At 64.9% G+C, this 23944-nt stretch overlaps 3 protein-coding genes across 6 annotated transcripts; 2 read left to right on the top strand and 1 right to left on the bottom strand.

The window, feature by feature from the left end:
• Window positions 1-7274: 7274 nt before the first annotated feature.
• FBXW5 (F-box and WD repeat domain containing 5) lies at window positions 7275-11943 on the bottom strand. Of its 3 annotated transcripts, XM_081791023.1 has the most exons (9): window positions 11744-11941; window positions 10556-10771; window positions 10027-10184; window positions 9577-9751; window positions 9304-9452; window positions 8817-9231; window positions 8432-8579; window positions 8118-8330; window positions 7275-8029 (listed from the first exon to the last, which is right to left on the bottom strand). In XM_081791023.1, exons 1-9 carry the CDS (start codon window positions 11880-11882, stop codon window positions 7786-7788), a joined length of 1857 nt encoding a protein of 618 aa, XP_081647149.1. In that variant the 5' UTR covers window positions 11883-11941; the 3' UTR covers window positions 7275-7785. The 3 variants fall into 3 exon arrangements, with proteins under 3 accessions (XP_081647149.1, XP_081647148.1, XP_081647150.1); XM_081791022.1 differs by having other exon boundaries at window positions 8817-9452; window positions 11744-11943; XM_081791024.1 differs by having other exon boundaries at window positions 8817-9452; window positions 11253-11853.
• C8G (complement C8 gamma chain) lies at window positions 11878-13902 on the top strand. 2 transcript variants are annotated; one of them, XM_081791028.1, is made up of 7 exons: window positions 11878-12498; window positions 12581-12717; window positions 12848-12918; window positions 12992-13099; window positions 13384-13485; window positions 13577-13615; window positions 13714-13902. In XM_081791028.1, exons 1-7 carry the CDS (start codon window positions 12361-12363, stop codon window positions 13722-13724), a joined length of 606 nt encoding a protein of 201 aa, XP_081647154.1. In that variant the 5' UTR covers window positions 11878-12360; the 3' UTR covers window positions 13725-13902. The 2 variants fall into 2 exon arrangements, with proteins under 2 accessions (XP_081647154.1, XP_081647153.1); XM_081791027.1 differs by having other exon boundaries at window positions 11881-12498; window positions 13711-13902.
• Window positions 13903-17553: 3651 nt separating this feature from the next.
• LCN12 (lipocalin 12) lies at window positions 17554-22275 on the top strand. The gene is made up of 4 exons (XM_081791029.1): window positions 17554-19960; window positions 21566-21645; window positions 21719-21835; window positions 21957-22275. The coding sequence occupies exons 1-4, from the start codon at window positions 19674-19676 to the stop codon at window positions 22100-22102; spliced, it is 630 nt and encodes a 209-aa protein (XP_081647155.1). The 5' UTR covers window positions 17554-19673; the 3' UTR covers window positions 22103-22275.
• Window positions 22276-23944: the final 1669 nt, after the last annotated feature.

The raw sequence follows: 23944 nt of genomic DNA on the forward strand, positions 1-23944 counted from the left end.
ACGCAGAGCATCGCCTGCCCTTGTCCACTTGTCCGCTGGGCTGTCGGTCTCGTTTTCCTGCCGGTTGCGAGAGTGCCCGATGCTCCTGGAGGCCAGTCGTTAACTGTGTCAGGAGCGTGTTCGCGACGGGAACCTAAGGTGTAGAATTTCCTTGGTGAACCATGCTTCTGACCAGCTTATTCAAGAAGTCCTAAATCTTTCTGAGGAAACATTCGAGTATTTTTTCTGATGGTTTTTAAAGCTTCGTCTTCAACACGTTGGGCCTTACTCGGGAATTTGTTTATGGGGTGTGTACATACGTTTCATTTTCTGTTAGGCCAGCTGGGTTCGATCAAGTGCATTAGTGAGTTTCCTTCCTTTTCCTCAAACCAGAACTGTAAGGCGAGAGGATTGGAAAGGTTTTTGCCCACAGGGACAGGGTGAGGGAGAAGTGAATGGCAGAAGGAAGGTGTGACCTCGTTTTGGAAGGGGGAGGGCGGGTTGGGGGGTGGCCAGCGAGCAGACCAGGGCCCTGCCAGGGTGCCGGCCCGCAGCCACCTGCTGGTCCTCCCTTCCCTCCAGGGCAGCTCGGTCCCTGCGACCTCGCCCAGACCTCACCCACCTACCGGGGGCCCCGGGCTGTGGGTCTGGAGAGCTTGATGGACGAGCTCCGGACCAGGAGCGGGGCGCAGGGTGGGGCTCCGGGAGGAGCGGGTACAAGTCTTTGCCGGACCGAGGGCGGCATCCCGTCTCCCTTGCAGGGTGCTGCTGCTGTGGGGACGTGCTCCTGCGGGGAGACCAGGGTCCCCCGGAGACAGCACGTGCTCTAGAGAGACACTGTGAGAGGCCTGGCCCCACCCCTTGTCCCGCAGCAGCCTTCCACGCCTGCTGTTGGGGCAGCCCCCTCCCCTGCCCTGCCGCTGGCAGGCAGGCGGTTTTCTGTCTCTGCGGACCGCCCGTTCTGGACGCGCACCCGCTCGCGGCTGTGCACACGGCCTTCGGCCCTCGCGTCGGGCTTGCTTGCGTGTGAAGTTGGCCAGGTTCTGCGGCAGGCATCGGGACTTCTTTTCTTCTGAGGCCGAAAGAGACTCCACGTACGGACAGACCACGTTTCATTGACGTGTCCGTTGATGGACCTCAGGCTGTCCCCACGTCGGCCGTCTTGAGCCACGCTGCCGTGGGCGTCGTGTGCGGTTTGCGTGTGGACGCGGCCCGCCGGCGGAAATGGAGGGCTGCGTGTTGAACCGCCCGGTGGCCCGACATTCCTCGTGGCATGCTTTCCACGTAACGCCTTCGTTTCACCTCCTGCCCCTCCCACGGTCTCTGTAGAATCTCGAACCCTTATTAGTTTTTAATACAAAAAGTATTTATTTAAAAACAGAAGCGGCCACTGTGCCGCGTGTGTGGTTTTGGCTCACCGGTGCCTTGTGTCCGCCCGTGTCCCGTCCTGAGGGCCTGTGGCTTCCCGTGTCCGGGTGTATTTTGATGCTGACCGTCTGGGTTTAGCATTGGGTTGACGGTTCTTGTTCCCGTCACCTGGAAGCCAGCCCCGCGCGTGGCCCGGGCCTGCACAGGTGAAGTCTGCTGCGGGTCGGTTCAGGTAAAGCGCACTCTCTCTCTCGTGGCTTTTTCCACCTGTCACGTAAGGTTGATTTACCGTGTGTTTTGGGTGCAGTTCCGTCCGTCTTGCCACATGTACGGATTGATGGTCAGAATACGGGATAGCGCCGCCGTCCCTGTAGACGCCGCTGCGCTGCGGGCCCCGCGCCTGTGACTCCCCAGCCAGTGCCCTGCTCTCGTCACTGTGGCTTGTCCGAGAGTGCCATCAGTGCGGCCCGACGGCGTAGAACCTTCTGAGGCTGGTGCCGCTCGGCAGGATGAATGCCTCGGAGGTTCAGATGTCGTGTGGATCAGAGATTTGTCTTGTCTGTTTGCTGAGGAGCGTTCCAGTGCTCAGACGACCCGTCTGTCTGAGCATACACGTGTTGAGGGGAGTGCGAGTGGTTTCCAGATCTCTGTGGTCCTGCGTAGAGCTGCGCACGTTCGCACACAGGCTGCCGGGGAGCCCGCTTCCGTTTTCCCAGAGGGCCGGCCTGACTGTTCGTAAAAGATACTTTGGAAGTTCCCGATCGAATGTCCCCAGTGTTTAGACACGGTTGATTTTTGGGTGTTGTCTTTATGTCCCGTAAGCTCGATAAACGCACTTACTGGTCCGGGAGGTTGTTAAAGTGTGTGTTTTTGTAGCTTTGGGGGGATTTTTCACATAAACAGTCGTGGCATCTGTGAACAAGGACAGTTGTGCTGTCCTCCAGTCGGTATGTCCTTCACGTCTCTTGCCCACCGTGGCCCACCTGCAGAGTCCCCCGCTGGGAGACGGAGCCTGGGTACAAGAAGGGGCTGCCTGGGCCTCGTTCCCGCTCTCGGGAAGGTTCCCTCTTTCACCACCGGGTACGATGTGACCTGCAGCCTGGAGCGATGCCTCCGTCAGGCTGCCGCAGCTCCCGTCCGCTGCTCCTGCTTCGCAGAGAACTTTGTCATGACTTGGGTGCTTTGTGAAATGCTCTCTCTATGGCAGGTGTTCTGTCCAAGCGTCTTCCTCTGTTTTGCTGCTCTAGGCGCCGACGTTGACTGGTCTCTGAGTGTGGAAGCAGCCTTGCGTTTCTGGATTAAATCCCACTTGGTTGTGGCGTGCTCTTCATTTTGTGTTTCTGGATTTGGTTTCATAATCTCTTGATTTTGCAAGTCCACTCGCCAAGGATGTCGAGCTATAATTGTCTTGCTCGTAGTCTGTGGTTTCCATGTCGGGGTGACGGTGGTCTTAGGGAGAAGGCGTCTGGAAGCATTGACGTTGAGGTTTGTTTCGTGGCTCGGGCTGTGGTCTGTCTTGGTGGGTCATCCGTGTCCACCGAGAATGTGTGTCCTGCTCTTGCTGAGTGGAAGGTTCTCCGCAGCTTAGGTAAATCGAGTTAGTTGGTGGTTCTTACAGGCCCACTTCTGTCTGCCCCAAAAAGACACGTTGAATCCCCAGTAACTCAGAATGTGATCTTAATTGGAAACAGGGTCTTTATAGCGATAAACAGCTTCAAAGGAGGCATCGGGTGGGCCCAGTGCAGTGTGATTGGGTAGCCGTATAAAAAGGGGAGGCCCAGGGGCACCTGGGTGGCTCAGTCAGGCAGGCGCCCAGCTTCGGCTCAGATCGTGATCTCACGGTTTGTGGGTCCCGGCCCCACGTTGGGCTGTCTGCTGTCAGCGCGGAACCTGCTTGGGATTCTCTCTCCCCCTCTCTGCCCTCCCCCACTCCCTCTCTGTCTCTCACACGTTAAAAAAAAGTTCTTTAATAAAAAAAGGGGTGGGGAGATTTGGACACAGACACACACAGAGGGACGGTGGTGGGAAGGGACCCAGGGGGAGGCCAAGTGAGGACAGAAGGTCGGACCGCAGAGTCAACAGACGAGGACACCGAGGACGGCCGGCTCCCCGGCAGCTGGAAGAGGTGAGGAGGGTCTCCCTGCAGCGAGCACGCGGACTTGTGGCCTCCAGAACCGACAGGCTGCCCCCCCCCCCCCCCCGGCGCAGGGTTCCTGGTCACAGCAGCCCCGCAGGTGCATACGGTGGCCGTTCGGTTCAGTCCCAAGGCAGGACGCCGGCTCCCGCTGCCGGCGGCCTCTGCTCTCTGTCCCGCCGCGTCGCTCCGGCTGTGCTGAGGCTCTTTTGCGAGCCACGCACACGTTGGGGAATGTCTTTCATCCGTGGGCGGCGTCCGGCTTCCCCGAGGAGGCTCCCTCTCCGTGGAGGCCAGTGCAGCCGGTCGGGTTTTTATGGCTTGCCTCCCCCGTCCTCTTGCGTCCCGCCCCCTGACAGCGTGTTTGACGTGCTTGGTGAGCGGCGGGTGGGGCCGGGGGCTCGTGTGTGTGGGTTTCCCCGGTGCCGAGTGAGGTGGGGGGGTCCTTTACGTCGGTCCTCCATCTGTCCCTCCGTTTCCTCTCTCCTGCCTGGAAGGACAGGATTTGAACATTTTTTAGTGCTGTTTTAGTGGTGGTTCTAAGGAGCACACCACTTTTTTTTTTCCATGTTTATTTTTGAGAGAGGGAGCGAGCGAGCCCAGGGGAGGAGCAGAGAGAATCCCAAGCAGGCTCCGTGCCGTGCTGTCGGCGCACGGCCCGACGTGGGGCTCCGTCCCACAAACCGTGAGACCGTGACCTGAGCCCAAACCCAAGAGTCAGACGCTCGACCAGCTGAGCCCCCCAGGCGCCCCGCAACACGCTCAACTCCTAACGGTTTACGCACGGACTCGATAGTTTGCACTGTGACTGGGGTGTAGGCACCTTACCCCCAGAGGTCCTTTATAATCCCCCACGGGGCACCTGTCTAGACTGAAAACCCCCATCAGGCAACACTACCGCCTTCCTTTCAGCTGTCAGACGTGTCTTGAAGAACCCAGGAGGACAGGGGTCGGTCTGTGTCTGTGCCGTCATTGCTGGCGGCCCAGCCTCGTTCCGATGGCACTTACTCTTGTCGGAGAAGCTTCCGTCGCTGGCTGTGGAGTCTCTCCATCTTCTTTCATTTGAGAACTTATCTCGCCTGTATTCGTGAAGGATGTTTCACTGGACACGGCACTCTGGGCTGCCAGCCTTTCCGCCTTTAACTGTGTCGCTGCTCCTCGAGGCCTCCGGGGCTGCCGGTGAGGGGCCTGTAGGGCAAGCACAGTCCTTCCCCACCGGTCAGGGTTAGTTAGTCTGTCCTCGGGTTTCAGAAGCTCGGTGAGATGTGCCTGGGCGGGGACGTCTTTGGCTTTACCCTGTTTTGGGCTCACTCAGCTTCTCAGACCTGTGGGTGTGTGCCTTCCGCCACATGGGACAAGTTTGCAGCCCTTGCTTCTTCGGACCCCCGTGCTCTTTTCCTTTTGGGCCCCCCGCGGTACGAATGCAAGACCTTTAGTTCTGTCCCCCAGGTCCCTGGGGCTGAATTTCCTCCTGATGGATTTTCTTTCTTTGTTCAGGTTGCCTAACTTCTGTTGACCTGTCGTCAGTCAAGTTCTCAGACTCTTCTGTCCGTCTCCATTCTGCTAGTCTGTCTAGTGAGTTTTAACGGTTTGGTGATTTTGACTTCCAGGCCCAACATTTCCAGACGACTCCTCTTTGCTGAGACCGTTAATATCTTTACATTTATTGCAGAATGTCTGTGATTGCTTCTTCGAGTGTTTTTCTGACCTTTACTTTAGAGTCTCAGAGAACTTCAACACCTGTGTTTTTTCACCCTTGGCATCCGCTGAAGGTCTTTTCCTCTGAGTTGGCATCTCGATGGCTCCTTGCAGACCAAGTAATTGTGGGTTACGTCATGGGCATCTCGAACGTCACTTGAGCGGGTCTGGGTGTCGTCTGGATCCTGGGCGGCTGGGGTGTCTGCTCCATGGGCATTAGCTCTCGTCGGGTTTGGGCCCTCACCCACAGCGGTCTGTGGCCCGGCCGGTGTCGGCCCAGCTTCCGGGCCCCGGCTCTCTGGACCTGCCCTTCGGCCGGGATCGGGCGGGCCCGCGAGCTCTTGCGTCTGGGTGTGCGGCTGGGTGGTCAGCCTTAGCGGTCACGACCACCTCCGCCTCCACTTAGCGGCCATAACCTCCCTCTCGCCTGGGTGCCAGCACCGCCCACTGCTCCAGCCAGAGACTCGGGGCTCTTGCTACCCCACTCTGTCGTGCCCCTCCTGGGTCAGTCCACGTCGGGGTCCTCCCAGCGGCAGCCAGAAAGGGCACAGCAACGGGGGTTCTCTCAGAGCCACGGCTGTGCTCCGCGCTCAACACTGGGGGCTCCCGTAGCTGCCACGCCTGGTGCCACCGGGGGTCACCCGGGGCATGAAGAGAAGAGAAGAGGCCCAGGCATTTCCACTCCGTGAGCACCAGGGTCTGAGGCCACTAGGAGTCCGGGCCGGCACGGACACTGAGTGCGTGTTCTGCTCTCACTTGCCCTTGCCCGCCGCTGCTGTCGCCGTGCCACAGGAGGGCCGGGGCCTGCGTGCCTGTACCCTCTCACCGGGACCCATGACCTCCCCCACAGAGCTGTAGGGTCTCAGGATCCTCGCCGGCCCGCATCCCGTGTGTCCGCTGCTGCCTCCGGCCAGACTTCGGCACGCGTGTCCCGAGGACGTGCGCAAGGACGCTCTCGGGCCGTCTTCTCTCTTCCTGCGCGCCCGCCCCACGACCCTGCTGCCGGCCCAGCCTTCTGCACCCGCCCGTGGACTGAGCCTCATTTCAAGCTCACGCCCACTCTTCTCCATCCGGCTCCTTTACAGTCCGTGTGCTTTTCTTACCTCTGTGTTTTTGTTCTGCAGATTTTACTGTTTCCGTGAGGAGTTTAACTTCGATGTATTTTAAGTCCTCTTCAGAAAACTGCCCACGTTTATGGCTTCTCGGGAGCACCCGTGCACTTGTGGGGCTCACTGGCGACTTTTCGTGGCAGAAGCCTCGTGGCTCTGGCTGCTCGGTCTCGGGCATGCACGCGTGGGCAGTTCCGGGTTCTGTTCTTCTGCCCTTGCCTCCGGGTCTCCCTCCCTGTACTGTGTCCGGTGGTTCTGAGATGGGTCCCTGTTGTTACCACGGGCTGGGGCGCCCACTTTGGCTGTGTGGCCCGCGCCGGCGGACGCTGGGCCCTCCGCCTCCCTAGCCGAGCCCCTCACAGGCGCTGCCCGGCTCTCTCCCTGTGGCCGGTGTGGCTCCAGCCCCGGCAGCCTCTGGCCGGCACCACCTCTGGCCTGGAGGGACATCAGCTCCCAAGGGCCTGTCCGCATCTGCCGGCTTTATTTTCTCAACGGTGGCAGAGGTGGCCGTGCCCCGAGCGGCCGACAGCTCAACACGAGCTCCAGGTGCAGCCAGGCGCAGAAATCGGGCCCCTGCCGCATCGGCGCCCCCACCCGTCTGCCACCCGTCACCCAGGACATCCGCTGGTGAACCCCCAGGTCGGGCCAGCTCTGCCCCATGTCTCCATCCCGCGTGCCGTGCCCACAGAACTCGCCCCCATCCCTGCCCTGCCTGGGCTTCCCCAGCGCTTCCCCAGCGTACAGGTCGGGCGCCCCCTGTACGTCTCCCTGCGGGGGCACGCACACGTGGTGGGCGCGCTCTGGCGTTTTCTGCACGCCGGTGACCTCGTCTGCTCAGAGGTTGTGGGGCACGGCCGCCGAGGAGGCAGCCTTGAGCCACACTGCCTCCACCAAAGCCTCGAGTGTCCTGCTACCCGTCAGGCAGGCACGAGAGTCACGTAGACACCACCGGGCCCCTCCCTGCACACAGAGATCGGACGGCGGTGTGCTGTTGCCAGCTGTTTATTTGGGCCCCAAACGGGTGACCGGTGACATGCAGTTTGCCTGGGCCCACGGCAGACTGACCCGTGCCGTCGGCCCCGCTGCCGCACAGACCGATTCCCTGAGGAAACACCGCTCGGGGCGCACGGGGCCAGCCACGGGTCACGTGTGGTGCTGACGCCCCAGGACCCAGGCCCTGGGGGAAAAAGAGTGGGTGAAGGGTGGGGCCCCCAGCGTCCGGTGCATCCCACGCCAGCCAGGAGGCTGCCCCGGTGCTGGACGTCATGGCCGTGGGAGGTGGCGTGGGGCGTGAGCGTGGCGGGCGGGGGTCAGGCTGCCCCGTCTGCAGCCCCGCTGAACCCCCTCCCTGAGGCAGTTCTGTTCCCGGCTTCTCTGCCCACCACATGGTCTGGGCAGCTGCCGGACCCTTGGGAAGGGGCTGTGGGCCTCTGGCGTCTTCGGCGGGTCCCGGCGGCCCAAGGGCACCCGGGACGCTCCGGTCGGCCAGCACCCCCCTCAGCGCCTCTGGCTGGCAAACCAGGAGAAAAACGGGTGGGGACGAGGACGCGGGGCCTGGTGGATGCGCACGGTGCGCGGCGAACGCCAGGCTTTGATGGTGGCGTCGTCGCTGGCCGTCAGCAGCAGCTCCTGCTCCTGGGGGCTGAAGACCACAGAGTTGACCACGTCCTGGTGCCGCAGCTTCGCCAGGCAGATGTTGTAGTGCCGGTCCCAGATGTAGCCGTGCCGGTCTTCGGCCCCGCTGCGGGAGAGCCTGGCGTGAGCCCCCCGCCCGCCACACCCAGCCCGGCCCCGCCCCTGCCCCACCCTGGCCCGCCCCGCCCCGCTACCTGGCCACGAAGTCCCTGCTGACATCCAGGAAGATGAAGAAGCACTGGTCGTTGGGTGTGTAGGCGCGGTGGGCCCGCAGAGCCCGCTTCACCTCCCGCATGGTCTTGAGGTCAAACACCAGCAGGTCGATCTCCTCTGCGATGGGCGGTGGCTGCATGGGGTCGGCCACCACAGAACCGCTCGGCCAGGCTCGGCTGTTCACGTACAGATACCTGGGCAAGGGGCACCCTGCTTGGTACCGGCGGCCTGCAGAGCCCACCCCCCACCCCCCACCCCCCCCCCGCCCCCGGCCAGGACACTCTCGGGGGCCCACCTGTTGTCCGGGGACAAGCCCATGCCGATGATGTGTCCGTGCACGTCGATGACGTGGTCCAGGGCGTCAAAGAAGGCATCTGAGCCCCGCCCCTCACCCAGCACAGGCCCGGCCGTGGTCATCTGGTGTGGCAGGATCTGCTTAATGCCTGCGGGGGCGCCGGGTGAGGGGAGCAGCGTCACCTCGGCACCGGGAGCACATCTGAATCAGAGGCCCCCACGGAACACACCGTCCGGGAGGCTGGAGCGCGGCTGGGCCCCCCAGTCTCGCTCCCTGCGAGGCCACGGGACCCTGGCCTCCCCCCTCCCCCCCAGTCTGCAGGGAAGCCTCACCGTCCCTCCCCCCGCCCCGGCTCCAGCGACTGGGGAGGGCCCGCCCCCACTACCGATCTGGTGCGGCGAGTAGGTGAGGCAGCCCGTGGTGAAGACGAGGAGCTTGCGGGCAGCGTCTGTGCTGTGCTCGGGGGGCTTGGTGCGGCCCTGGGCCAGCAGCTCGGCCACCTGCGTCTCCAGCGCGTGCTCTGACAGCTGGGGCTGCGCCTGCCCGTCCAGGAGCCCGTCCAGGAAGCGCCGCAAGCCCTCCTTGGTGCGGGCCGGAGCCGGCCCCGGGCCCACCGCCTCGTCCTCACTGTCGCCGCCCAGGTCGAAGACGCGGCCGGGGGTGGCACCGTCATCCAGCAGGAGGTCCGGGCTGTCGAAGCGGCTGCAGTCGGCCACCATCACCGTGCGGATGGTGCTGGCGTTAAGGTTCTGGATCTTGAAGAGCCGCTTTACCACGTTGACGTTCTCGGACTCCACGTCCTGGGGGTGGGAGACAGCAGGTGGGCAGCAGGCCGAGGAGGCGACAGCCGCAGGGGGCACACGCGCCCGCACCTGGAAGGCGTTGTTGAGCCAGAGCACTGAACAGGAGGTAATGTCTCCGATGCGGTGCAGGTTCCCCGAGATCAGGCTGGTCTCCGTGAGCCAGCAGCCAAACACGTCGTACGGCTTGTTGCGCACGCGGGACAGCAGGGCGAAGTTGTCTGGGAGGGGCGGAAGCGGGGACAGGGCTGTGAGGCGCGGGGCCTCGTGGGGGGCGGGGCCTCGTGGGGGCGGGGCGGGGCGGGGTTGGCCGAGACAGCCCGCCCGCCCCAGGCCGGCTCTCACCTAGGCTGATGACTGCGATCTCACCAGACGAGGAGTTGTGGGGCCCCAGGAACACCCCGGACGCCAGCAGCAGCGAGTCGTCCTGGTTGAACTGGGAGAACTGGGTGTAGCTCCAGTTATAGGGCCGCATGTCCGCGCTGTGCAGCAGCGAGACGGTCAGGTCGTTGTTCCAGATCTGCGTGGGGGCTCAGTCATCCAGGGGCCTCTTGTGCCCACCCTGCACGTGACACGGGGGCCCATGCTGCAGGCCCCTCTCCCAGCTGAGCTCCTGCCCAGAAACCACCACTGGGATGTCGCTCCTTGCCCCAGGCTGCCAGCAGACCCGAGGTGTGTGGGTCCACAGGGTCGGGCTCCTCACTCTCCAGTAGCAGTGAGGGCCCCCCACCCGGCCTCCGTCCTATGAGCCCCAGGTCCTAGCGGAGATGCTGCTCCCTGGCGGGCTGGGCTCACCTTCACCGTGCAGTCCTTGGAGCAGGAAGCAAACTGGTAGCCCGAGTGCGAGAAGCTGAGGTGCAGGACCTGGTCCGTGTGCTCCTTGAGCGTCTGCACTTCCACGCAGGGCACCGTGTCGTAGAGCCGCCGAAACTCTTCATACCAGGATGTGGCCGCTGGGGGGGGGGGGGGGGGGCAGTCACTGCTGGGGCCCTGAGCCTCCTTTCCCACAGAGGCCAGCCACCCAGACAGCATGGGGGCCAGCCCTGCTCCTGGAGGACGCTAGTCACCTCAGCGGCAGGGCTGTCCACCCCCACCACCGCCCCCCACCAGGCCGTGTGCTCGGGCATGGACTGGCTGTCCCCCATCAGTGTGCGGGCCACACGGTGCCTTGGTGACCGCTGTGCAGATCTGGGCGGTGGGGGGGCCAGCGTGGTGCCTTCAGATGGTCCACATGGCAGCATGTGGTCCAGATGGGAGCATGTGAATGGCCCTGTCTCCCGCCCAGCCAGCCTGGTGGACCATGGGGCCACGTGCAGGCCCTGACCTGGGTGCCGGGGCACGTCGCGGGCCACCTGGTAGTAGCGGTAGAACTGCTCCCTCCACAGGAACTCATCCCGGGACACGGCATGCCACTGGCGGCACACCAGCCCAGCAGCAAGCACGTCGGCCGGGCCCAAGCTCAGGAAGATCTGGTAGACGAGGCTGTCAGGGAGCAGGGGCGCACCCCCCTCGTCCATTGTGACATTCTGCCCGGGCAGCCCTGAAACCCACACGCGGTCCCCTTAGTTGCCAGTCGCACTGTGGGAAGGGACCCGGGCTGGGGCGACTGCCCTGCTGGGAATCCCACTGCACTGACAGCGTGCAGGGGGCCAGCTGACACTGCCCACCTGGCTAAGGATCCGACAGCTTCCCCAAGCCCCCTGACCCCACACTCGTGACGGGCCCCCCGCAAGTCCTAGTGATCCTCTGGAACAGGCAGCTTCTGGGAGGGCAGCAGACCCCTCCCAGCACCTCCTGGCCTGGTCCAGCCTGAAGTGGGAGTATGGGGCGGCCCTTCTGGGCCCCAGATCTGATCTCAACCCCAGAAGGGTCCTGGTCTGGGGCCCTGGCCTTCTGGGTGGGGCCCTCTGACGACCTCCCACTCATGGGCCCAGAGAGACATGTGGACGCCTAGGCCGGTGACTGTTCAGAGGCCAAGAAACGAAGAACCGGTGACCCGCACGCACTCCAGTCACTCTGACCTTGTAGACCCAAGGCTTCAGAGCTGTCAGCCTGGGACAGAGATCCTTCCGAGAAGAAGCTGGGGCCGGTGGGACGAGGACCAGACAGCCCGCCCCGGACGCCGCCAGGGGCACCAGCCGGCCCTTGGCCTGTGCCTTGTGGTCTAAGGGAGCCCTGCCAGGCGGTCAGCGGGCCAGCGCGGCCACTGCCCGGCGAGCTGTGAGCGGGGCGGGGGCTGCCAACGTCCCCTCCCACCCTCCTTCCGAGGGGCTGCCGGGGGCGGGGCCTCGGCTCGGCCCCCGGTCCCGGCGCGGCAGCTTCTGCGACACATTCATCGGCAGAGGGCGCGGCCGAGGCCGAGGGGCCGGAGACTGGGGGGTGGGGGGGGGCGGGGGAGGGCAAGGAGCCGGAGACCGGACGCGGCCGGTTTGCGACGCTCCCCGGGGCCGGGGAGACGGGGTTCGGGGGCCGGGGCCGGATGACGACGCTCCCCGGGGCCGGGCGCACTCACCGCGGCCGCCTCTGCCCGGCTGTGCAGCCCCCGGCCCGGCGCCCGGCCTCGGCCGGCGGACCCGCTTCCGCCCCGCCGCTCCTGCTGCCGCGTCTCTATGATGGAGCCCGCCAGGCTGACGCCTCGAGCCCTGAGGCATCGATAGCCACAGAACGCCGAGCACCCGGCAGCCTGCATCGGCAGTTGCCGCGCCTGCGCGCACCGAGCTCGCTCGAAACAGCGCCCCAGGCGGCCGGGAGGGGCGGCGGCCTTGCACGGCAGCTAGTGGGCGGGGCCGAGACCTATGCTCTCCGTAGAACGCGGGTTCGAGACCCCGCGCTGCCGCTGGCAGCGGCTGGGGCCCTGGGTTAGGGGGTCATGGACAAAGAACCAGAGGTCGACTAGGACTCTGTAAGCAGGATATGGAGCCAGGGCCCTCCCAGGAAGTGCAGAGTCGAGGAGGCTAGGGGTGGACTCTTGCTGGGGGCGAGAGGGAGGGCAGGGTGCTCGGTAAGGCTGGAGGTGGGCCGACGCGGACTTCCTGTGCCAGGCTTCCGGGCGACACTGGTCAGTGGACTCTGACCCGGGGCCTGGCCGTCCTGCCCTGGGCCTCCCCCACTCTGGTCACTGCCACTGCCATGCTGACCCCCAGGACTGCTCTCCTCTTGACTCTGCTCCTGGCTGGGGGCTCCCTGAGCAGGAGGGCTCGGAGACCCCCTCGACCCGCGTCTCCCATCAGCACTATCCAGCCCGAGGCCAACTTTGATGTTCAGCAGGTAGAGGGACAGGTGGGTGGGCAGGAACTCATCTCGCTTTTCAGGGGTCATCCCCTTGTGTTCTCACGTGACTTGCCCCTAGTTTGCAGGGACGTGGCTCCTTGTGGCGGTGGCCTCCTCGTGCCGCTTCCTGCAGGAGCAGGGCCACCGGGCTGAGGCCACCGCACTGCATGTGGCTCCCCAGGGTGCAGCCATGGCTGTCAGCACCTTCCGGAAGCTGTGAGTCCCCGGGACAGACCCCTGACCCTGATCCCAGCTTTTCTCTGGCCTGGACCAGAGTCCTGTGAGGCGCTGCCTGGGTTGGGGTCCTTAATCCTGCCCTGCTCACTGCCCCCCTTCCCCCCCCCAGGGATGGGATCTGCTGGCAGGTACGGCAGCTCTACAGAGACACAGGAGCTGCGGGGCATTTCCTGCTCCAAGGTGAGGGGAGGGCGTGGGAGGGGGTGCAGGGCTGGGGGTCAGAAACCGCCTCAGCTGACTCAGCATTGCCCAGCCCGAGGTGCCCGTGGGCCGGTAGATGTGGTCGTCGGGGAGACAGACTACCGAGGCTTCGCCATCCTGTACCTGGAGCGGGCGCGGCAGCTGTCGGTGAAGCTGTACGGTGCGTCTACGCGGGAGCCCGAGCTTTGCGCACGCTCGGGGCCATCCGTGTGGAGCGGCCCAGATGGACACACAGACCCTCCCTGCCTCCCTGTATTCTGATTCTCTCCAGCTGAGCAGGGGTCGAGGGAGGAGCCCCCGCACATAGGCCCGCGTGTGGGGACAGAGGGGACGGGGAGGAGGGGTGGGTGGGTGGGTGGGTGCGTCCCAAGCACACAGACCCTAGGCCCAGCGTGCCCTGCCCGCTCCCTCACCACGTGCCCAGGAGCCCCATGTGCCCCACAGCCCGCTCACTCCCCCCGAGTGACGCGGCCCTGAGTGCATTCGAGCAGCGGATCCAGAGGGTCAACCTGACCGAGGACCAGATCTTGTTCTTCCCCAAGTATGGTAAGCCTCCCTCGAAGCCCCCAGTGGCCTGCCTCGCCCTCCCGCCTTGTGCCCTGCCCCAGCCACTCCTGACCCCTGCCTGGGCCCTCAGGTTTCTGCGAGGCCGCAGACCAGTTCCACGTCCTGGATGGTGAGTGGGCAGTGCTGGTGGGTGGTGAGGGGAGGGCACCCACCGGAGGGCACCCACCCCTCCCTCTCTGGCTGAGTCTCGTCTCTGTGCCCCAGAAGTGAGGAGGTGAGTCCAGGGGGCAGCCCTGAACTCGGAAGGAGTGAAGACCCTGAAGGTGATGGCCCCCGCTGCCCCGTTCACTGAGCCCCAGCACCCCGCCGGACAGGGCCACCCAGGGGGGACTGGAGCTGCGCACCGCCCACGGGAGCGCAGGGGCGCTGCTTTCATTAAATGCTGTCTGTCCTGGCCTCTGATTCCTTCCTTTCCTTCCCTTCCATGTCGGACCTGGACCCGGGGCCTCCCTCTGCCCATCATCTCGTGGGCAAGTGGCACTGCTCCCGGGGTGGGCTGGAGAGGAGAGCACCGTGCCCTGCTGTCCCTGTGCCCTGGTCTCCTCTGCTTCGTTGGGCCCCCTGCGTCGCCGTCCCAGCTCCTCTTCCCTGGTCCCTATGTCTAAGCGCTCGTGCCCTGCTGGTCTTATTGGGCTGCCCTGGGTGGGCCCAGGTCCCGAGCCTGCCCCCTGCTCAGATGTTGGGGAGCCTTTTCTAGAGGGCTGAGGAGCTCTGTCCACAGGTTCTCCTACTCGTGCTGACCCGGAGCTCCCTCCTGGGACAGGACAGCCGCCGCAGAGGCCCAGGCAGACCCCCTCCGGGTTCCTGGATGTGGTGCCTGGGTCTGGGATGAGCTGGTATCCGTCTTAGTCGGGAGGCGGGGCTGTCCCCCTGGCTGCCCCCTGAGGGCTGGCAAGCGCAGATGGGGCACAGCACGGACCACCTGGGGCCGAGTCCTGGCATCGGGCAGCTAGGCCCCTGGGGTCGGGGGGGTGGAGATCACGAGGGTGGCCGGGCAGGGAGAATAAGGAGTGGGAAACGGAGAAAGCAGGCCAGCCTGATTCGTGTGCTAGGATTGGGGTGAGCCCGGGAGCTTGGTGTACAAGGGAGGGAGCCCACACCCAGGGTCTGAGCACGGTCACCAGGAACCAGGAGGATGGGTGTGCTTTGCTCTGTAGGGAAGATCTTTCCGGAATGTGGGAACTCCAAGGCCAGTGGGAGATTTAGGCGGGGGGGGGGGGGGGGGGGCTGAAAATGGGGTAATGATGTGTCCCCCACACAATGGCTGCCTGCAGGGGCCCTGCGATGCCAGACTGTCGGGGGGGTGGGTGGGGGGAACGTCGAGCCCGGAGGAGGGTCTGCCTCCTCACTGTCCCCCAGGGTAGACTGCGCATCCTTTCCACACACCGGGGCGTCTCTCACTGCGGGTTCTCAGAAGTGAGGACATCCCTGAAAGAGAAGAATCGGGACTGGGAAAACTGACCCTAGAGGTCAGTTCGGGAAGCCACAGGGCACTCGAAAGAAAACGGAGTGTTGAGTCACCCGCATGCAGCTCTCCCCCCAGGCCAGGACCCCGGGGGTGGGGGCGTAGGTCCCACGGGGCTGGGGGACAGGTGCCCTGCGGCTAAGGGAGGGAGCTGTGGATACCACCCGGGGCCAGGGGCCTAGCGGGCTGGGCCTAGACTCTGCCCTGCCCCTGCTGGTGAGAACACTCTCCGGATTATTACAGCCGCATTCGGCACCCCCTCCCCCCATGTTGCTAAACCGTCTTCTCCTTTTGCCGGAGGACACTGGCCAATTTCGGCAGCTCAAATGACTTGGGCTCCGGGGCTGTGGCCTCACACATGCCTACCCTGTGCCTGAGGGGTCTGTGGGCGTCCTGCTCCGGGATGGTGTATCTGGGCTCTGAGGACACCTCCTCCGTGGAGGCCGGCTTTCTCCTTCTACTCCCCTCGGTGGGCGGCCTCCCTAAGCTTCACTGGGCGAGATCCAGGCTCCGTGGCTGTGAGTCAGCACCCTGGGGTGCTTCCGGCTGAACGTTTCCCATCCTGGAGAAACGTGCACCCCTCACCCCCTGCCCCCCACAGTCCCCTGGGAACAAGGACATTGTGGTGGGGGGCACCCCTCCAGTACTTGGGGGGGGGGTGTCTGAGGGCAAATGGCAGCCCCAGGTTGGAGCCAGGCTGGGGCTGGAAAGTCAGGAAAACGGGCATTCACTTGGCCAAAGCTGGGCCTGGAACCAGTGCCAAGCCCCCTGTCTTGGGACCCTCGAGGCGTCCACCTGATGAGTGCTTCTGAAGTACCCGCCCGGCCTGGGGCACAGAGGCAGGGCGGCGCCCTGTCTAGAGCTTGCCACTGACTGACAGTGAGGCTGAGGGGGCACCTGGGAGCTGGGGCCCCCACCCTAGCCCCCCTTTCCTCCCTTCGCCCCCAGTGGCCTCCTTCCCCGGGCTGCCGGGAACTGGGGCCGGGGGCCAGGCCATCCCAGGTGAGCTGTAGGCCACAGAGCAGGAGGACCACTGTCTGGTCCCATCTCTACATGCCCACTCGGCCCACTGGCCCCGTCCAGACCAGGAGGGTGGGCAGTTACTGGGAGGAGCCAGCCGCAGCCCTCTGGGGGCTCCATGTCTGCAGTGGGCGGGGACCATGCCCGACTCGGCAGACTGGGGGTTGCCCACCCAATGTGTCTTGATGCCAGACTCCCAGGAAGACAGACAGATAGGGCCGGGAGAAGAGGGGGAAGCGGGGAGCCCTGGCCCCCAGGATTTTGAGGGAGAAGGGCAAAGGAAACCGTAGCCTCCCCACATGCCCCACATCCCAGAGACCCACAGCAAAGAGCTGGATACAGTGCACCCGCATCACATGGGCCACAGCTCGGAGCTGGCGTTACCCCAGAGAGTACCCTGCATGCCTCGCCCCACGCCCCCCGGACAGAAAATGAGGGGTCTGCTCTGGGGTGTGGGAGGGTTCAAACAGATCTCCCTCCAGGGTTTCTGGGAGGGCTGCACTCCAGAGGGCGGCGCCAGAGACCCTCCCGAGTGACCCCAGGGCTGAGGTCCCACAGAGCCCGGGCTGTCCCTCAGGGTCTCCGACAGCAGGTCTGCGGGGGCGGGAGCGGGGGTTTGGGGAGTGGTGATTTCAGTTGTCATGAATTTTATTTCCAAAAAAAAAAAAAAAAGTTTAATGCACCCTAATTGTCACAAAGTACGGGAAATAATTGTAGTTCTGAGTGAATTGTTTTTATGTAAAATAATGTTAATTATAATTTGTATTTTGCCTTTTGATTCTAAAAGGATTTTTAATAACTTAGAAGAAAAAAAATACCTTTAAAAGACGTATACAAACTAAATTGGCAGCCGCGGTTGGGGGCCTCGAGGAGGAGCACTGTCCTGGGAGCCCACCGGCCTTGCCGGGACTGGGGCGTGCTGTGTCCCAGGCCCCCAGCGCCCGCGGTCCCACAGGCAGGTACACCGTTGGCCCTGTGGGGGGGACTGTTGACGCTCTGTGCTTGGCTCCGCTCGCCGGGCCTCACAAGGCAGCTCCGGGGGGTGGGGGGGGGGGGGGCAGATGGGCCAGGCCCCTGCCTGTGGGGACACGGCTGGACATGGCTCGCTGCGGAGGGGACCGTCCACCTCCCTCCAGCTCACGGCAGGGGCGTCACACGGGGTCGTTCCGCGCGTCCTGCTCCTGCCCAGCACTGCTCCCACCCCCGCCCGCGGCCGGGGTGAGGACCTCGGGGATCCCCGGACTCCAGCATCCCCCCTCCGGTGTCCCTGTCGCCCGGGACCGCGTCCTCGGGAAGAGCGAGCCCAGAGCACCACGTCCGAGTTTTCGGGGAGAGAGGAAAGAAGCGGGGAGCAGCTGGGGGCGCTCCTGCTGTGGAAGAGAGGACGGGACGGGGACGGGGGGCGGCAGGAGGGCTCCTGGGGGGGCCGGCGGGGAGGGGGGGCTGCCGCGAGGGGGACCCGCGGACCCTGCCGCCTCTCGGGGCCGGCTGCGGGGACGGCGGTCGGTTCCCCGGCCCTCGGGTCACAAGCGGAGGCGAGCAGCCACTCCCAGCCCCCCAAACGGTGGGCGGGCGGCGTCACGTGCGCACCCTCGACCAATCGCATTGGGGGGCGGGAGGAGCCTCTCCGGGGCGGCTCCCGGCGTCCTCCGCGCAGCCTGGGACGCGCCGCACGGGTGGCGGGGGTGCCGCGTGGGTCCCTAGGCCGGGAGGAGCGGGCGGGGTCCGGGAGAGCTGGCCCGAGGGGCCCGCCCGGCCTCCGCTGCGGCCGGCACGTCGTGGTCAGAGAAGGCCGGGCTGGGGTCCCCGTTGGGACCGCCGCCGCCCCGCCCCCGGGCTCCCCGGAGCGCGGGCGCCAAGGGGGCTGCTTTCGGGTGTTGGGCGGGCTGAGACTCGGGTCGGGATCCCCAGGGCAAGGTCGGCGCCTGCAAGGAGGGAGGCGTTCAGGGAGTCAGGCGTGGGAGTCAGGCGTACGCCAGCTTCTGTGGGACGGTGATCGCTTTGGGAAGTTCCGGGCAAAAACGGGTCACTTGCACCTTGTCTCCTTGTGGGCCCTCTCCCCAAGTAGTAGAGCCACACCGAGCAGCGGGCAGAGCGAGCCCAAGGAATGCGGTGCTGCCCTGCAGGCTCGGTTCTCGAGGAGATGCTGGTGGCCGCAGCCCTCCCGACCCCTGACCCTCCCCCTGTCCTGGGGCCTGCAGCTGGCCCAGAGAGGTCTTGACCTCCACCTGGCAATGGGACTCGCTCCTGGAGGAGGAAGGACCAGGCGGTCCATGCCCTTCCATGCAGAGTGAGGGCCAGGACAGAGCAGAGCCATGAGGCTCCTCGCCTCGGGGGACGGGTGCTTTCCAAGTGTCCTGGCTGGGGCCCTCCTCCTCAGGACAGGCTGCTGGAGGCCCTGGGGGGGGGGGGGGGGGGGCGGGGGGGAGGTGGCCCAAGACAGGGGACGCACTTGACTGCCTATGTGGGAATGTCTGTTTGCTTCCCAGGCCCTTGCTCCAGGGATAGCCAGGTGGGCTACATGCCCAGAGCCTGGGCCCTCTTGCACCCAGGCCCAGTGTGCGGGGGCTTCCTGCCCCCTGCCCTCCCTCTGGCAGAGGGGCCCCTGTGATCCGCCCCTCAGTCACCTCTATCTGGGTATTCTGGCTGCCTGCCCTGCCACCCCACCACCTCTGGCCTCACTCTGACCCGCCGCTACCCCTGCCCCCCGTGACTGTAGGGCCACTTGGCCCTGTTCTTGCCCCACACTGTGATTTCAGGGACTGTGGAGCGGTGTGGGGGCGGCAGACCGGACTCTACACTGTGTTCCTGCAGCAGAACACTGTGCCCCTGACCTTTGGGACTAAAAAGGTCAAGCTCCCTGTGTGGGATGGAACATTCTGCCCTCCACCTGGTAGCAGGAATGCCGCTAGGGTAGGGCTAGGCTAGGGAGGCGCCTCAGGCCTCTGACCCCCTCACTGGCATGGGACACTGGGAAGGGGTCCCAAGGAGGTGTGGAGCTGGGGTCTCAGGAATCAGAAAGCAAGGTCCAGAGACATCCCTGGGAGCTAGTGGGCCCAGCAAGCACCCCCAGCACCTCCATTTTCTGCCCACCTCCCTTCCTGGGCTGGGACCCAGATGCCCTCCGTCTTTGGTGGGCGGGATCTGAAGAGGGCCCGCCCCTGCCCAGCCCACCCCCAAGCCCTCTGCACCCACCTCTTCTGCCAGTCCTGAGCAGGAAGGTGCGGGGAGCACACCCCTGGGGAGGGGGACCTGCCAGGTGGGCCCATAAAGAGGTGAGTATCTGAGACCACAGCGACAATGAGCACTTACTTCTCCGTCCCCGCTGACATGGGGCCTTGGTCTGCCCTGTGGGTGATGCTCATCCTGCTTAAAGGCCAGACCTCAAACACCCAGCCAGGCATGATCTCCGTCTTACAGAGTTTCCAGGAAGACCAGGTCTGGGGGCCGGGTTGGAGGGGGAGAAAGCCAGGGTCCAAGTGCAGGGAGAAAGGAGGGCCATGGTGGCCGGGGAAGGCACCACCCGGGGAACCCAGCGTGGCCAGCCTGGTCTCAGTGTCCTCCCCAGAGATTCCTGACATCCAGCAAAAAAGGGCCCCGAACAGACCTTCTGGGCAGCCGCTCCCTCCTGTAGCCCCTGCCAGTCCCCGTGAGGTGGGGACGTCTCAGTCCCTCCGCACAGATGGGGAAACAGGCTGGACAAGACCAGCCACCGGGCCAGGTCACTCTGTCCCTGCCAGACCCAGGGCAGCCCCCGGCTTGGCGCAGGCACAGGCTGCCTGGCGAGGGTGTCAGGGCTGCCCTGGGCTCTGCCGACTCCGGGTCCCCACAGTTCCAGGGGGAATGGTTTGTTGTCGGCCTGGCGGGCAGCACCCACAGGAAGACAGACAGTTCCTTGCTGAGCCCGTTCACTGCGACATTCGAGAAGAATGAAAACGGCAGCCTTAAAGTGTCATATGCCATGACTCGGTGAGTGAGGATCCCTGACCTGTACCTCCAGAAGCCATGGCTTTATGACTCAGGTCCAGCATGGGCCCCCGTGCCATGTTCTCCCAAGACCCTCTTCCAAAAGTTCCGCATAGGCTGCTAGTGGCCTAAGCCAGTTCTGGGGACACACACAAGAGAGGGGGGCATTCACCGGATCACAGACTCTGAAGGGCCTTGGGCGCTGATGGATTTCAGGTACAGCTGGATCCAGGAGCTCAAACAGTGTGATCAGTCCCCATCACCTCCTCCCTCTCTCTCTCTCTCAGCTCTGCTTGCCCTGGACTTCTGTTGTTCAGGGAAGTTCTCACCTCACAGGGATAAAACATCAGCCTAGGCCGATGTGCTTTTCAGGGTCTCAATTCCAGAAAAGAGATCATCCTGGTCGGCCTGGCCACGGCCTCTGACTGGTTCTCCTGGATCAGTTGCTGCATCCAGGGTGACAGGTGGTCCGGTCGGTGTGCCTGAGTAAAGTGCCTGCTCCCTGGCTGGGAAGTCTTCATGGAAGCGGGGTGTCTTCATAGACAGCTGCCTGAAATGAGGTGGAGGGGGGTGCAGCCCGCCCTTCGGGGGACACCGATGCCACGAGGGCTTCCTTCCCCTCCCCAGATCTCCTGCAGTCCTGCCCCTGCCCCCTCCTTGCCCACCTGCCTGGCTGTGGGGGAGCAGAGGGCCCGGAAACCTCTCTGGCTAGGGCTCTTTGGCTCCACGTTAGATAAACGAGGAGCCCGAAACGAGGGGGGTTTGTCACGTAGACCAGGGTTAACGCTAGAAGCCGAGAGCCTCTGAGGGGCTCCACTCGGCCTCTGCCCTCGCCTGCCGGCGACCGTCGTTGAAGCCACCTGCACCACCAGCCACCCCAGAATCCCCCACCGGAGCGGCTCAGACTCTCGGGGCCATCTGACTGGCCTGGTTCCTGCCAGAGGTTGATTACTGGGGGGACCGTGGGGGACAGAGAGCCCAGGCAGATGCAGCCTCTCCCCGGCCTGCAGGCCAGGCTGCACCTGGTTGCTGCTTAAACAAGCACAGGCACCTGGAGAGGACCCCGCACTGCTGGCCGTTTACCCGAGGACTGAGCCCGGGCGGGGGCAGGGAACCAGGCCCCGCACGGCAACAGCCGCCCGCAGCCCCCACCCCTCCCCGCCCCGCCCGGCTCCGCGAAGTCCACGGCTGAGGCCGGGGGCGCCGGGCAGTGCCCACTGGGCCCACTCCGTATTCCCAGAGGGGCCACCGTGGCCTAGAAAAGCCCTCACGATGGCACACGCGTGCACATTTCAGGTCCTGTTCCAGGCTGAGGAGGAGCTGTCCGCGGGTGGGCTGGGCAGAGGCTTCAAGGTCACCGGCCCACACCTGGCTGCTCCTCCAGGAGGGACACAGGGCAGCCCCGGGGCCCACGGAGTGGACACAGGCCTCCCTGGGGAGAGCAGTGGGCTGGGCCGTGCCCGTGGCTTCAGACAGAAGTCTCCTCCAGACAGACAGCTGTATTCTCAGGGGCCCACTTCGGGGCCCGCCCCTGAGAAAGGCAGAAGGAAACCAGTGGTCCGGCCAGCTTCTGGAACCTTCCTCCTCTGTCCATCCCTGCTCTCACAGGGGCCACCGCTGTATCACCTGGTCTTATGTGCTGATCGCAGCGGCCCAGCCTGGGGGCTTCTCAGTGGACAACACAGCGGGTGAGGGGGCGACAGGGGAGAGGCGGGGAGGCGCTGGTGGGCGTGCCCCTGACGCTGCGCCGTCACCCCTCAGCGCCCGGGAAAGGCCCCGAGGAGGTCCAGGTGCACGACACTGACTACAGCGTGTTCGCTCTGATGCTGTCCGGGAGACGGTCGGGCGGTCAGAGCGTCCTCACGGTCAGCCTGCTGTGTGAGTGCCTGGCCGGCGGCCGCAGTAGAGCCCGAGGGACGGGGCGGGGTGGGGGGGGAGGGGCAGGGCGCCCCCACTCGCTCCGGTCGCTGAGGGCCGTGCTGCGCTCATCGGGCCCCAGGCAGGACGTGGGTGATACGGACCCGGGTGCTGGAGAAGTTCGTCCACCTGGTCAGAGCTCAGGGCCTCTCGGATAACAACGTCGTCTTCCCGGACTTGGCCGGTCCCGGGCTCTCAGGCTGGGGCGGGAGCCCGGACCCAGCGTAGGTAGCTGCCCATGGGCCTCAAAAGCCCTGTGGGAGCCCGGCGGGTGAGTGTGGACGGTGTTCAGGGTCGGCGTGTGGGGCCCTGGCGGCCCCAGAGGGTTCAGCCTGAGCCCAGAGTGGGGCGGGGGGGGGGGGGGGGGTCCATATTTGATCCCTGTCCCACCCCCGCCCCTCCCACCTCTGGCCCTTTACAGGTGTAGGGCTACGTGAACACGCTGGCAGACGTGTGCATAAAACACGCACGGACCTCCACACACACGTGCACGTGTAACCACGTAGACACCCACGCACGCACACGTGTGCACAGAGGTGCACGCACACTGGACACCGTGCTCACAAGCACCAGCGCTTGAGCGCTCCCTTGCGTGTCTTCGGGGAGTCTGGGGGCCCGGGTGGGGGCAGGGTGGCGCCCTGGAGGGCACGTCCTTCGGTCCCTGGCCGGCCTCCCCCCCCCAGCCCGTTTCTCCCTCGGCCCCAATTCCTCTCCCCTCCCGGAAGCTGCCAGCTCTCTCTTGTGCGTCTTGCTCCTCCCCAGCTCTGCCCCCAGTCTCTCCCCCATCCTCCATCCGAGGCTCTGTCTCCCCCATCAGACTGGTCCCCCCATCCGAGCAGAGCAGCCGTTGAAGGTGGACGCAGCTCCTCCCCGGCCAAGGCCTGTGTCACTGCCCCGCACTGCCCTCTTCTGCTCTCGGCATGAAATAAACGCTCCGTGTTGGGATCCAGGCGTGCGACCCACTGTGACCTCGGGTGGGTAGGGGGAGCCCGAAGTAGGGGCCTCTGAGCACACTCACCCACCCCAGCCCACCAGGCCTGTCCTTGCCCTCCAGGCTTCCTGGGGTGTGTGTGTGTGTGTGCCCGCGCATGTGGCTTTGCAGGCCCTCGTGGATTGCACAAGTTGGTCCCGGGACGAGGCCCCTACATCCTCCCCACACAGACCCCCACCTCCACCCCCACACCCCCTCCGAGCCCTGCAGCTGCCATGAGGGGTGCAGCTGGGGCCCCAGAACACGAGCAGGCCTCGTATCCTCGTATCTGGATACAGAGGCCCCGGCCTTGGGGGCGGGGGGGGGGCGCAGACGGGATTGGCTTCCTGCCGGTGGGCACGCGGGGACGACTTCCCTAGGCCTGACCGCCACTGGGTGTACGGACCCTTCGGGTACGGAGAGCCACAGCCCGGGACTCCGGCACGCTTGTGCACACTCGAGGGCAGCTCACAGCTGCCCGACCCCAGACAGGACCAGCCTTCCCGAGTCTCCCCCCATCTTGGCCCCCACGGCGCTGCGAGCAGGGGGGCAGCGGGCCAAGCCCAGGGCCCAAAGTGGAGCTGGCCCCACCACAGATGAAACAACATCTAGAGAGGTCTCTTGCTCTGTGTCAGCTGGAGTTTCTTTGGCCCGAGTGGATGCCCCCAATCCGGGCCTGCTCCTCCCCCAATCCAGGGTCAGCAGAAGGAAATAAACGCAGGTGGACCGTGCATGGCCCTGGGCCAGCCTTCGTGCCTTGGCCCTGCAGCATTGTTGGGACGGGGACGTTGCTTCCTCCTGGCCTTGCCGGCCGAGGTCCCACAAAGCCCTGCAGCGGTTGCAATGATATCGATGGGCCGCCTGGGGCTTCCCCCGGTCCTGCCAACGTGAGGCTGTGTCTCGGGTGAGCCTTCCAGGCCACAAATGGTGGCGACCTGTCGTGCACGAACCCAGGGCAGAGGCCAAGGTAGCCACACACGTGAAAGCCAGGGAGGTCCCCCAGGGATCTGGGGTCTGGCCCCTGGTTGAGAGGCCCCGTGGCCCTTCTCCAGCCACACCCCTCCCAGCGGTGTCCCTCCTCCCAGGCAGGCGCCCCACCC

This window comes from Panthera onca, chromosome D4 (assembly GCF_046562875.1).
Source record: "Panthera onca isolate mPanOnc1 chromosome D4, mPanOnc1 haplotype 2, whole genome shotgun sequence".
NCBI lineage: Eukaryota > Metazoa > Chordata > Mammalia > Carnivora > Felidae > Panthera > Panthera onca.

Coding starts and splice junctions, on each gene's coding strand:
- FBXW5 (XM_081791022.1), bottom strand. CDS start 11,882: ATGCCTCAGGGCTCGAGGCGTCAGCCTGGCGGGCTCCATCATAGAGAC. Junction 10,185..10,555: donor CGACGTGCCCCGGCACCCAG/GTCAGGGCCTGC, acceptor CCCCCCCCCCAG/CGGCCACATCCTGGTATGAA. Junction 9,453..9,576: donor GATCGCAGTCATCAGCCTAG/GTGAGAGCCGGC, acceptor CGCCCCTCCCAG/ACAACTTCGCCCTGCTGTCC.
- C8G (XM_081791027.1), top strand. CDS start 12,361: ATGCTGACCCCCAGGACTGCTCTCCTCTTGACTCTGCTCCTGGCTGGG. Junction 12,499..12,580: donor CCAACTTTGATGTTCAGCAG/GTAGAGGGACAG, acceptor ACTTGCCCCTAG/TTTGCAGGGACGTGGCTCCT. Junction 12,919..12,991: donor GGGGCATTTCCTGCTCCAAG/GTGAGGGGAGGG, acceptor AGCATTGCCCAG/CCCGAGGTGCCCGTGGGCCG.
- LCN12 (XM_081791029.1), top strand. CDS start 19,674: ATGGGGAAACAGGCTGGACAAGACCAGCCACCGGGCCAGGTCACTCTG. Junction 19,961..21,565: donor GTGTCATATGCCATGACTCG/GTGAGTGAGGAT, acceptor CTGCTCTCACAG/GGGCCACCGCTGTATCACCT. Junction 21,836..21,956: donor CCTCACGGTCAGCCTGCTGT/GTGAGTGCCTGG, acceptor ATCGGGCCCCAG/GCAGGACGTGGGTGATACGG.